The 12,165-nt window shown below is 34.5% G+C and overlaps 2 protein-coding genes and 8 pseudogenes across 10 annotated transcripts, besides 1 other annotated feature; 4 read left to right on the top strand and 6 right to left on the bottom strand.

Annotated features, from left to right (window-relative positions):
• Positions 1-12,165: part of a mobile genetic element that runs on past both edges of the window.
• Positions 356-1,582, top strand: TVAGG3_0340840 (annotated as a pseudogene). The gene has a single exon. A coding segment is annotated over exon 1 (1,227 nt).
• Positions 1,616-2,033, top strand: TVAGG3_0340830 (annotated as a pseudogene). Its single transcript has one exon. A coding segment is annotated over exon 1 (418 nt).
• Positions 2,049-2,308, bottom strand: TVAGG3_0340820 (annotated as a pseudogene). Its single transcript has one exon. A coding segment is annotated over exon 1 (260 nt).
• Positions 2,713-3,404, top strand: TVAGG3_0340810 (annotated as a pseudogene). The gene has a single exon. A coding segment is annotated over exon 1 (692 nt).
• TVAGG3_0340800 lies at positions 3,818-4,212 on the bottom strand (annotated as a pseudogene). The gene has a single exon. A coding segment is annotated over exon 1 (395 nt).
• TVAGG3_0340790 lies at positions 6,022-6,334 on the top strand (annotated as a pseudogene). Its single transcript has one exon. A coding segment is annotated over exon 1 (313 nt).
• On the bottom strand, positions 6,600-7,514 carry TVAGG3_0340780 (organellar and viral DNA polymerase type B; the record flags this gene model as incomplete). Its single annotated transcript, XM_051230748.1, has 1 exon — positions 6,600-7,514. One exon carries the CDS (start codon positions 7,512-7,514, stop codon positions 6,600-6,602), a length of 915 nt encoding a protein of 304 aa, XP_051100478.1.
• TVAGG3_0340770 lies at positions 8,864-9,715 on the bottom strand (annotated as a pseudogene). Its single transcript has one exon. A coding segment is annotated over exon 1 (852 nt).
• On the bottom strand, positions 9,741-10,173 carry TVAGG3_0340760 (annotated as a pseudogene). The gene has a single exon. A coding segment is annotated over exon 1 (433 nt).
• Positions 10,370-10,594, bottom strand: TVAGG3_0340750 (phage tail repeat-like family; the record flags this gene model as incomplete). Its single annotated transcript, XM_051230747.1, has 1 exon — positions 10,370-10,594. The coding sequence occupies one exon, from the start codon at positions 10,592-10,594 to the stop codon at positions 10,370-10,372; it is 225 nt and encodes a 74-aa protein (XP_051100477.1).

Genomic DNA, 12,165 nt, shown 5'->3' with positions numbered 1-12,165 from the left:
AAACTTAGGTTCAAAGTGTTTATTCGAATGTCGACAGAAACTACTATGACCAAAAAGATACTCATGCGTATAAACAACACATTCTCTGCTGGTTTGCCTATTGTTCATTCGAATGCAGAGTTTTCAGCTTTTAGTAACTCAAACACTTTAGCAAACATAAACTTAACCTTAGTTGACGCAAACTTTGTTCCTGTAAAACTTTTATGTCCTATGTATTTGTCAATGACGGCAGAAAGTTTCGAATTGGAAGATGCAACTGGTGAAAGTATTGTATTACAAGAACAACTTCAACAACAAATAGCTCAAGAACAACAAATAGCTCAAGAATAAAAATATTTTTTTTATTCTTATAAAAATGTACAGAATAGATGTTTCAGATTTTATGAACTTCCAAGCATTCAGAAATATGTGTCCATTTCGAGACTATAACAAAGCAGTCGAGAATTTGAAACGTTTAGTCATTTATGTTGACTCTGCCCAGAATTTATGTCATGAAAGAATGGGATTTGTCTTTAACAAACAAGAGCAACAATAGTTTCAGAACAAGAATGTAGACAGAAACTTAAGAAAATAAAAGTCGTACAAGTTGGCATGAAGATGTTAGATGCTTGGGAATCTTATTGTCAAAGTTAGAAGATTTTTCAGTTCGAGGTATAAAGTTCTATACACCTTCTCCAAACTTCTATTCTATCTTCACTGGATATAAATACGAACAAGTAGAATGGAAAGAAAATATTATAGAAGCGGTTAGACCATGTCAAAGAAATTATATGCAATGGAAACGAAAGAGTCTATGAGTATATCTTATGTTGGTTTGCAAACATCTTACAACATCCAAGTGCTAAGAATGAAACTGCTCTCATTATAATTGGAAAACAAGGAACAGGTAAGAACACATTCTTTACAGATATTTTGTGCAAACTGTTAGAAGGTTATTCGAATCCGAATATGACAAACTTAGAAAACATCTGTGGTAAGTTTAACTCCTCAATAGAGAATATGAAACTTATAGTTTGCAATGAACTTCAAAGTATAGATACAACAAAAGTTTTGAACTCAGATGCTTTGAAGAGTCTTATAACAGACAAAGTTGGAGTTGTTGAAAGAAAATATAAAGACCAAAGAGTTTGTGAAAATGTTGCAAACTTCGTCATGGTTTCAAACAATGCTGTTCCGATGAAGTTAGAAAGTTCTGACAGAAGATATGTAGTTGTCAGAACGTCAGAAGCTCATATGCAAGATACAGAATATTTGACGACTTAGCAGAAACTTTGACATCTGACTTTTACAACCACTTGTTCTCATATTTCATGACATTAGATATTTCTAAGTTCAATCCAAGACAAATTCCACATACCGAAGAAAGACAAACATTGTTAGAAGCAAACAAGAGTGTATATGAACTGTTCATAGATGAAACTGACTTTGTGTCATTAGATGAAAGGTCATTGTACGATTCGTATAAACAATATTGTCAAGAATATGGTTATATGACGCGTTCTAAACGAACATTCTTGGCAAATGTCAAAAATCTTTTAGATGTTCAGAACGGCGTATATACAAAGAAAATTTTTCTGAGTAAATTTAAAAAATATTTTTTTATCCGATAGAAAAGATGGCAAAATTCATCTCAGTAAATAAGTACATGACAGAAGTCAAAGAAGAACTAGACCCATTCGCTTATTTGAATGTTTACTTCTACCATTTTGAAAAGTCTTCATTCAGCAAAGTTTGGAACATCGAACCAGTTAAGTTTGCTATTGTGACTAAAAATGGTGCGAAATTTGAAGACTTAGACATAGAAGGTTTGTTAGCAGTCAAAGAAAATTTTGACAGAAGGTTCTCAAACTTAAAGAAGGCAAAGCATACAAACTTGTTATACCTTATGAACCAAAGAAAGCAGACGACTATGAATATTATGAGTCTAAGATAGTTGAAGTTCAAGGTAAGTTGGGTAAAAAGATTTTAGAGTCTAAGCCAGTGTTTGCTCCTAAGAGGAAGAGAACATTGACATTGACCCAGAAATGTTCTAAAATAAAATTTTATTTTTACATGTCAAATTTCTTTTTCTCTGGTTCAGGTTCTTTCTTCTCTTCTTCTACTTTCTTTTCTTTCTTTTCTCTCTTCTTCTTCTTCTCTGGTGGAGTTATGTCAAATTTGGCGCAACCATATTTATGTAAAAGTTCTTTGTCCTGTAATAGCTCATCTATTCTGTTTCTATTTCATCTTCAAGAACAGCGCATGTGTCTTCTTTGCATTCTAAGAACTTTTGTTGGACTTCATCTTTCCAATCGGCGTCATCTCTGTCAACAAGTCTGTCATTGACAAATTTTAAGACTGCTCTTTGTAATTTTTATGGTTCTTGTCATATTCCCAGAAACAGAACTTTAGAACAAATTCCACCTTTCTTGTTTACACTATGTAAGATTTTATGGTCGACAGATGTTTTGCTGTCAAAAAGTTTGTCTCGAATATAGATAGCGAAATCGCTAGACATTTTCTAAAAGATAAAAATTTTAATTTTTCTAAAAATATGTTAGAAAAAAAGTTTGCTGACATTGACAAGAAATTTGAGAATGTTTTAAACAAGAACAAGAGGAAGTTAAAAATGCTCAGATAAAACCCATACATGACAAGTTCTTATTTGCTCAGAATGGTATAACAGGTCTAATTGCACCACCTGGGTCGGGTAAGACTTTCACTTATCTTAAAATGGCTGCACAACAACAAGAACTAGATGAGAAAACCCATTCTATGAGTTAGTTGTCATTTGTAGTACTTCTGGTCAATTTGACCAAACCGTAAATTCGTTCAAAGATATTATAAAAAAGTCTAAGTTAGTATGTATAAAAGATACTGAGTTGTTAGATTGGATAAAGAAGTACCAAAGAAAGTTTTGAAGTACAATGCTATAAATGAGTATGTCAATTCTAAGTTTAAAGACCCAAATGAGGAAATGCAGAGAATATTAGAGAAGAAACACTTCAGAAACAAACAGAAAAGATAGAATACATTTCGAAGAAATTGCAATCTTACGATTGGAAGACATACCCTCATAGATGTCTTCTTATCTTAGATGACTTTGCTTCTCATCCTTTGTTAAAAACAGAGAACAAGACATGTGTCGAATTCTTAAGAAGCTCAGACACTTTAACATCTCTGTTGTCATTTGTGTACAGACAGCAAAGAGTTTAAGTAAGGATGTAAAGAGAATACTTACTGATATCATACTTTTCCCCGGATTGTCCGAAGACGATTTCATGGAACTTATGAAAGAGTCCATGGCAGGTAAGTTTGACAGACATGAACTATGGGAGAAGTACAAAGTCATACAAGACCCTCATACTTCTTTCAGAATTCATATCTACGCGAACAAAGTTCAAATTGTAAAAAGTCAAGCTTGAAAAATGTAAGTGTTTAGTCTTAGTAAGTCTGTTGTGGTGCTGGGTCTGTCGTTCTTCTGGCTTTGGGCTGTCGGTTGGTGGTACGTCGGACATTCGTTTGTGTCCTGTCGAAGGAAGAACTTTTCCAGTTGTCGGGAAAATTTTTTCCAGTTGTCGGGAAAAATTTTTTTTCGTTGGAAGGAAAAACTTTTCCTGAATTCGACCAAAAAGTTCTCAATTTTCGAAAATTTGAATGGTTTACGGACGGACAACTGGAAAATTTTTTCTGTCGGAAGGAAAATTTTTTTCTGTCGAAGGAAGAACTTTTCTTGTCGGAAGGAAGGACTCGGAATGCCAGAAGGATTTGACAAGGCAATATACTTTATAGAGTACCTGAGCCATCTGAAGTCAAGCTTGAAAAATAAATGGCTCATCTACTCTACTTGTTTGAAGTTGTCAAAATACTCTGTTATTTTTCCTTTAACAATGGCAAATCTTCTTTGAAGGTAAGAATTGTACAACCTTTCATATCATAGTGTGTTTGAGGTAACGTATCTTGAACTATTTGTTTCACATCTTCATTCGGTGTCATTGAAATCGGTAAGTTTTCGCGATAGAACAATTTCTGTCAGATTTGTAAATCTTAGCAAGGTCGTAAAAGCTTTTGTTGTTTCTTCTGACTAAATGCAAATAACCATATCTTTATCTTCTTCATTTTCCATCTCTTCAGTATAAATCATATACTTATAGTTCTTTTCCTTTCCTTTTGGTACCGAACGTGGTATTCTTTTCTGAATGCTTTTGTCTTTTGCTTCAAGCTGTTTTCCATCTCTTCACGTTCTTGTCTGTGAAGTTCGTCAAGAAGTTTACAAACATACCATGAATAGCGAGCTGAAGCCATTGTGCCACATTATTTACGAGAAGTCTATGAACATAATATCCTCTCAAACCATTTGGCAATTTTTCACGATTTTCATAGAGTTTTGGCGACTGGGGTTTTTTCCCCACTCGCTGTTCTTCACGATTTTCAGAAAAAAGTATGTCTCGCTGTGCTTCGCTCAAAAGTTCTTGTGTGCTTGGTTCCTAAACCAGTCTTTAGGAACTTAGTATCTGGTGCAAAACAAGCCGTCAAAATACTTTGCATTTGGTACATATCGTCTTTGACTGAACGAATGAGACGGAGTTGTTGTTAAACTGTATGTACTCATATTCTTCATTTATAGCTTCATGGACTATAACTGTTGTTGTGTTCTCTGTTGTGACATATCTGTCTTTACATACAAATAAAAAAATAAATAAAATAAAACTAACTTTATTTCTGACTTTCACAAAGACCAAAAATAAACGCTTTACATGTATTTTTCAGCAACTTCGTCAAATAATTTTATAGCTTTATCTATCTCATCTACTCAAACGTTTCTTTACCTTTCGTGGGAGCACCATATATTTTCTCAAACTTTTCAAGTAGTTCTGTTTCTGCAGCTCTCATATCGTTAACGAACACAACCTTAACTCTATTGACTGTACTGTCATATCTTTGAGTTATATTATATGTTCTTCTATCTTATATCTCTTGTATTGAAGTCCTTCGGTTTCTGAACGATGTAAAGTAAGCCTTTCACTGCAACGTTCTGAGTCAATAAACCATATGTTATGAAGTTATATCAACAAACTGGGTCTAACCATAACAAAAACTATTGGTATAAGACTTTTGTCTATAAGATATGCTGTAGTTCCATAGAATCTTACCGATATCATAAGCTCAGGATTCTTGTCAAAATTTTCTGAGTAGAAGCAATTTTAACCCAGTCGTTGTTTTCTTTCCAGATGGAGATATAATGTCTGACAAAGAATATTTTGTTGTATTTCTTTGAGTATCTTACGTTTAAATCACCAATTCTAACCAATTTGGTGTTATTGTCTATCTTTCTAACTGTTTCAAACTCAATGTTTGTCATTTCTGTTCTTACATACAAAATAAAAAAATAAATAAAAATAAAACTAACTTTATTTTTTTAAAGTTTGGTCATCCTTCACGGTATGACAAATTATATATATTTACTTAAAAATATGCAGCGGCTCATAGCTCAGTGGTATGGGCTACCTCGTTAAAGGCGTCGAAGACCTCGTTCAAATCCCGATTCGCCCAGGTTTTTTTCCTTTTATGCAGTGAAATTTCATGTACATAGGTTACTTTGGTGTTAGACCCTAGTGAAGAAAATAGAACGATATAAGTTTACATTTGTAAAGTTGGACGATAAAAATCTCTGCTCCTAGCAGTACTGGCTACTGTCAGTAAATACTGCTACTGTCAGTAAAAGTACTGCTACTGTCAGAAAAAGTACTGCTACTGTCAGTAAAAAGTACTGCTACTGTCAGTAAAAGTACTGCTAATGTCAGTAAAAAGGAAAATTTGAGAGGGTTTTCGACGATAAAGTACTGCTACTGTCAGTAAAAGTACTGCTACTGTCAGTAAAAGTACTGTACTGTCAGTAAAAGTACTGCTACTGTCAGAAAAAGTACTGCTACTGTCAGAAAAAGTACTGCTACTGTCAGTAAAAGTACTGCTACTGTCAGTAGCATACTGCTAGGAGCAGAGATTTTTATCGTTGTGGTCCGACGGTTAAGCCACAGACGAATGTCCGACGTCCCCACCAACCGAGTCCAATCTCAAACCAGAGGAACTAAAGCACCAGCCCCTGCACCTCAGTTCCAGCAATTCCAATCTCAATCCAAATTACTACCAATTTCCACCTCAAGGTTACTACCAATTTCCACTACAAGGCTTCCCGAACTACCCTTCCTCAGCCTATGCCTTACTTCCCCAACCCTTGATGTTCCAGCAAGCTCCACCCCCAGCAATTCCAATCTCAATCTCAATCGAAGAGAGACCAAGACTTCGAAGAAGGTCTGAACCGTTTACGCAAAGATTATGCCACAGCTCCAATTGAGAGAAAGTTGTTCCCGGACCAAAAATATAATTTAGGTGAAGAGGTGACATCTCACCCGTTTTCTCACCTGTTTTCTCACCTCTTGAATTTGTCAAGACTTCTTCGTAAACGTTATTTTTTAAATTTTGTGAAAACTCAACGGTTTGACACAAGCCCTAAAAATTATTTTACTCAGAATTTTGTTGCTGAATTCAGCAAAAATAATGTTTAGGTGAAGAGGTGACATCTCACCCGTTTTCTCACCTCTTTTCTCACCCTAGTTATTTTATAACCGTTTTACATGAATTGTACGATGTATATTTGAAATCCTAAACAATTTCGTAGCTTCTATTTCTTCTGTCAGTACATCGAATGTTTTAACAATGCCGAAAGTTTCTTTATATTTCTTCTTGACGTCAGATAGAAGGAAATCTTCTGCTGTTGGATAGTTTTTGTTCAGAAATTCTAACATGTCCATTTTATCTTCTGCTGGCTTTTCTGCTTCTTTCTTTAAGTCTGCATAGTCGTTTCTCATTCTTTCTATCTCTTTGACGGAGTAGTTATATTTCCTAATTGCCGCTTTACATTTAGAACATTGCGGGTTCATTTTTGCGTTATATTCTGAAACCTTACCTGCTAAAACAACTAAGGCGTCAATGGTTTTCTTTAAATCTGAAGCAGTTGGTTTTATTTGTTCATTCCATATTTTACATCTTCTATCTTTATCTCTTATCTGCCATACACATTCAGCAACTAACGAAACAAAGTTGTCGTATGTCTTAAACTCCCGGGTTTTGTAAAGGTCAGAGATGTTCTTATATACCATGTCGCAATCTTTGTCCATAACTTTATGGTTGCAATGAAATCCTAGAAACTCATAGTTTACCTTTCGTATGAACTTCTTTATTTCTACTGAGTCAGTTGCTTTGACTTCAATTTCATCGAATTCAGGAATAGTTAGTTTTTGCTGCTGAATTTCAGGCAATTTGGGTAAATGGTCAATAATGTCCTGCATTTCATAAAGATACTGTTCATTTTCTTCATCTTTCGCACAACAGTCTAAATTACATGTTAAAAGTTCTTGCTTTATCTTCTGGATTTCTGTTTCGAAAGTATATGAAGAAGGAATGAAGCTTTTCATTTCTACTAACATTGACGTTGGGTTCATGACTAACGAGTTTGGTGAAGTTGTTGCTAACATGTTCTTACAATAAAAATAAAAAAAAATATTTTATAAAAAACTAAAATATATTTTTTATCTTAAGGAAATTCATGAAAATCCAACGGGTGAGAAAACAGGTGAGAGAAAACGGTGACATCTCACTCTTCACCTAAAATATATTTTTGTCGAAAAAAATGGTTCATTTACTCACAATATTTTGTACAAAACAACCCCAAGCTTTTAACCTCTCTTCTGCAGCTTCTAATGCTATCTTAGCGAGTTCATATTCTCTAAATTCTCTCTTTAAATCTTCTTGTTCCCATTGTCTAGTTCGTATGGCGAGTCTCTATAACCAGAACATATCTCACGTTCATGTTCTATTTGTTTTTCATGCATTTTTCTAACTTCTTCTTCGAACAAAGTTTTGCATTCTCTACTGTATCTTCAAGTTCTTCTTCATCTAATTTCTCATGAACTTTCTTGTCTATGGAGTCCATAATTTTTCCAACTGCTATGCAATATTTTGGAGAAGCCCACATTGCTATATAGTTTTACAAGTCTTGGGTCTACATACATTCCTCTAACCTGTTTGATTTCATCAGGAATTCCTGCATGAATTTTGTATAAAAAGCAACCCGCTGTTTTCCGCGGGTTGGTATATTCTTCACAAAATGCCTCAAAATACTCTTCCCAGGACTTATTTTCCAACAACCTTCTAAAGTCCTTCCTAAACTGCTGACACATATTTTGTTGCATTTATATAACCATCCTTGTCTCTACGTAAGACTTCAATACCGTTGTAAGTGCCTTTTGTGAATGTTTTCGCCATTAGATTTGTTCGTGAACGTTTTTGCTTCGACTGACATTTCTGTTCTTACAATAAAAATAAAAAATATTTTTTGGTGGACGTCGGACATTCGTTTGTGGCTTAACCGTCGGACCACAACGATAAAAATCTCGACAAAAACATATACGATGAAGTTCAACAAAACATAAACGAAGAAGTCTTGACAAAACATTTACGATGAAATCTATTTCCTGTGTTGTTGTCAAAATGTCATGTTGTCACACTTTTTCAAAAAGATGTTAGTTGAGACCGAGTGACCGAGTGACCGAGTGACCTGTCGCCTAAAATATATTTTTTTCTATCTTAAGGAAATTCATGAAAATTCACCTGTTGAATTTTGTATAAAAAGCAACCCGCTGTTTTCGCGGGGGTATATTCTTCACAAAATGCTTGTTTTGAGGTCGAGCCACTTTTGGCTCCACCTCTTTTTTCAACAAAAACTCATTTTTGTCGAATTCAGCACAAAATTCATGAAAATTCAACGGGTGAGAAAACAGGTGAGAAAAAGGTGACATCTCACCTCTTCACCTAAAAGTATTTTTCAATACTTTTTCAGCACTTTTCGTAGTATATGAAAGACAATTCGAGATAAAAGTCATAGTACAATGGAATAATATGTTTGCACACCATTTGTTGTGAACCAAACTTGAAAGTCAGAGAAACTGTTACTAGGTGGTTCGTAGAATTTAGAAGCAAAGTCATAAAAGTCCTTACCGATACAAAGAAAACTGTTGTTGCTTGAACTGAAACTTGCATGACACATAACATTTTGAGGGTCAAACACGTTTCTATAAACTGTCAAATCTGCTGGTGGACGTATAAATTTAACGGACCGTCAGGTGGCAATGGTTCGTTCTGTTTAGTAACGAAGAAATTGTGCCAAGAACGTTGTCTACTTTCCAAAATAAAAACTCTGTATCTCTTGGAGGGTTAATTTCAATCTTTTGAAATGAAACGGTGGAGTTCATCTTGTCATATTCTAGTTTCAGATAGTATGTTCCATTTAGTAAAGAGTCGTATTTTTCTTGAAATTCCCAATAATATTTGTTCATTTGAGTTTGAAAGTCATTTAGAGTTTTCTCAAGACTTTCGTCTGAACGAACTGTAAAGATTCTCATTTCATCAAATTTGTCTATTAGACCATCAGAACCTCTATATACTGCCCATGAAAATATACTGCGAACATAAAAGCGTTCGTTCTTTTTGAAAACAAACTCTTCTAATCCTATTGCCTTTGCATCTGAAGGACTTTGAAGCCAACGAATTGGATAGTCAACCTGTAAGTACGGGATGAAATTTCTTCATCTGAAATATTTCTACCGGCATTTGTAAAGATATAGTCTAACGGTTTTGTATCTGCTACTTTTGTTCTTTGTTTTTCAACCTGAAACATTTAATATATGTAAAAATATACTGTTTTAAAATAGTATGCCATATAGCTTCTTGAATTTGTTAAGAAATATTTTAACGTTTTTTCCATCTGTATCTCTAGTGTTTACATAAGCATAGCCTTCCTTAGTAAAACATACTTGTAATTTCCTATAGCTTACGCCGGTATAAAAGTAGAAAGAGTCTTGTTCTTCGCTATAGTAGTAAAACTCAAACGTATGCTTACCATAGTCTGTAATTTCAATTGTTTCATCTTCTAGTTCGTCGACAAATTCGAATACAATATCTCCAAATTTGCCTATGTTCTTACTGTTTTCAGAACAAGTGACCAGCGTAAGTTTTCAAGTCTATTGTCGTTTCTTATACGGTTTATGTGGTCTACAAGAGGTAAATTGTTAGGGTTCGGTAAAAATGAGTTGCAATGACAATATGTTTAAAATATTTTTTTCCACTCATACTCATCATAGCATATCCGTTATTTCGCTCACATTCGCTTAAAACTCTTTTTGTCTTTTTGTTTCTGACTTCAAATGACTCACAACAGTGAATTTCATATTTCTCATCTAACAAACAAGTTTCCCAACGGTCTTCTCCAACAAACTCAGCGTACATTTCTATAAAAATAAAAAAATATTTTTTTTAAAATATGTTTTTTCCTTTACTTAACATAACCACCAGCTACCATAAGCCTTTGACGCCAACCCATACCAGCTAATGAAGGTTGACTTGGTTTAGTTTGGAAACTAAACTTTGGTTTTGGTTTATCTTCAGTTTTTGGCTCCCCTTCTTCTATCGGTCTTTCGTCACTTTTCGGTTCACCTGACTTTACTTCACTTGCAGGTATGGTTGTGTCGTCAACATCTTCGTAAATATCATATGCCATTTGTTTTTGTTTTCCTTTCAACTTTTTGTGTTTGTTGTAAAGTTTAGAATATTTCGACTCTAAGTCAATGAGATGTTCTATAATTAACTGTTGGTCGGTGAAGTAAACTTTTCCATCTGTTGTCTCGAAAGCTCCTTCAGACTTCAATATATTTTATTTGTGAGAGTCTGTTTCTTTTTGAGTACTAGCCGTTCCATTTCTATGAAAAGTGACTTTATAGTTAGGTTTGTATTTCCAGACCTGGCACTTTCTATATTGAATTTTCTCTTCATCTGTAAGTTCTTTGACAGGTTTGACAATGGTTCTGAACTTTTTGTTTTGTGGTGTCAAATCTACCGTTTCAACTTCTTCGGTCATTTCATCTCAGTAAAAAATTTTAGTTTGTTTGTTTTCAACTGGTTAGTTGTTGTTTTTTAAGTCGGTCTAAAAACTTCCTGAGGTATAGGAAGAACTTGACAAACACGTTGTGTAACTGCTGGAAGTCGACAAATCCATCTTGAACCCATTTGTCTCAATGCTGGTATTGTTCATTTCATCTCAGTAAAAACTTTACAATCCCCACGTTTGAGGCGGTTGAGGTTGGTTATTGTTTACCCATTGTGTGCATGGTTATATCCTCTGTTAAAGAATCTTTCACCTTGGTCCATATAGTGCCCTGCTTGGTTATAGTAGTCATTTGCTTTGTTATAGTAGTTTCCTGCTTGTCTTCCTACATTGTCCATCATCCTTGAACTTTTCCTCTTGTTTCAGGATTTGGAATAAGATTTGTTGCATCTCGTGCTACCTCCCACCTTTCTGTACAGTTTGTATAATAGGTTGTGCTTTCTCTTTAAGTATACCTAATGTACTCAAAATCTTCCTTCCAATTCCAAATGCACCTCTGGCTATTGTTCCAACTGCGGTAAAAATCTGGATGCAACTCCTGCTAATGCGCCAAATAAACCCATTTCTTATGGTTAAAAAATGACGAATCCAAACAAGGACCCGTATGTTTCTAAAGCAACAAAGAAAGCACTCATGGTAAAATCTTTAGTTCAACACCAAATGCTTGGTTTATGGATATCTTGGAAAATTCCGAGAGTTAGAACAGATGGACCACCATACTGGTAATATTTGTTGGTAAAACACAGATACTGTGAAGCCATACCATTACAGTCCAAAAAATTTTAGATGTGAAAACTGCTTTGACAATATTCGTTGACAAATACCATCCAACAAAACTGACATCTGACTGTGAAAGTTCTTTCAAATCAGACGATATTAAAAATATCTGCGTTCAAAAAATGTAAACCAATATTTCATTGTCGACCAAAACCATTCTGCTCTTGGTGTCATTGACAGTTGTATAAAAATCTTAAGAGACTTAAACCAACCACAAGGTGGTGAGGTAGATGAAATGTCATATGACGACAAGTACAGACACTTCTCCATGGCAAAGATGAGACAAGTTTTAAATATTTACAATAGCCGTAAACAAAAAGGTTTGGGAAACCACTCCCCCGAAGAAATGAAAAACAACCCCGACTTAGAGAAAGACTATATATTTAATAATTTAGTCAAAAGAGACAAAC

This window comes from Trichomonas vaginalis, chromosome V, assembly GCF_026262505.1.
Source record: "Trichomonas vaginalis G3 chromosome V, whole genome shotgun sequence".
Lineage (NCBI taxonomy): Eukaryota > Parabasalia > Trichomonadida > Trichomonadidae > Trichomonas > Trichomonas vaginalis.
The sequence above is the reverse complement of the archived record's forward strand: the minus strand, read 5'-3'. Positions and strand labels throughout refer to the sequence as shown.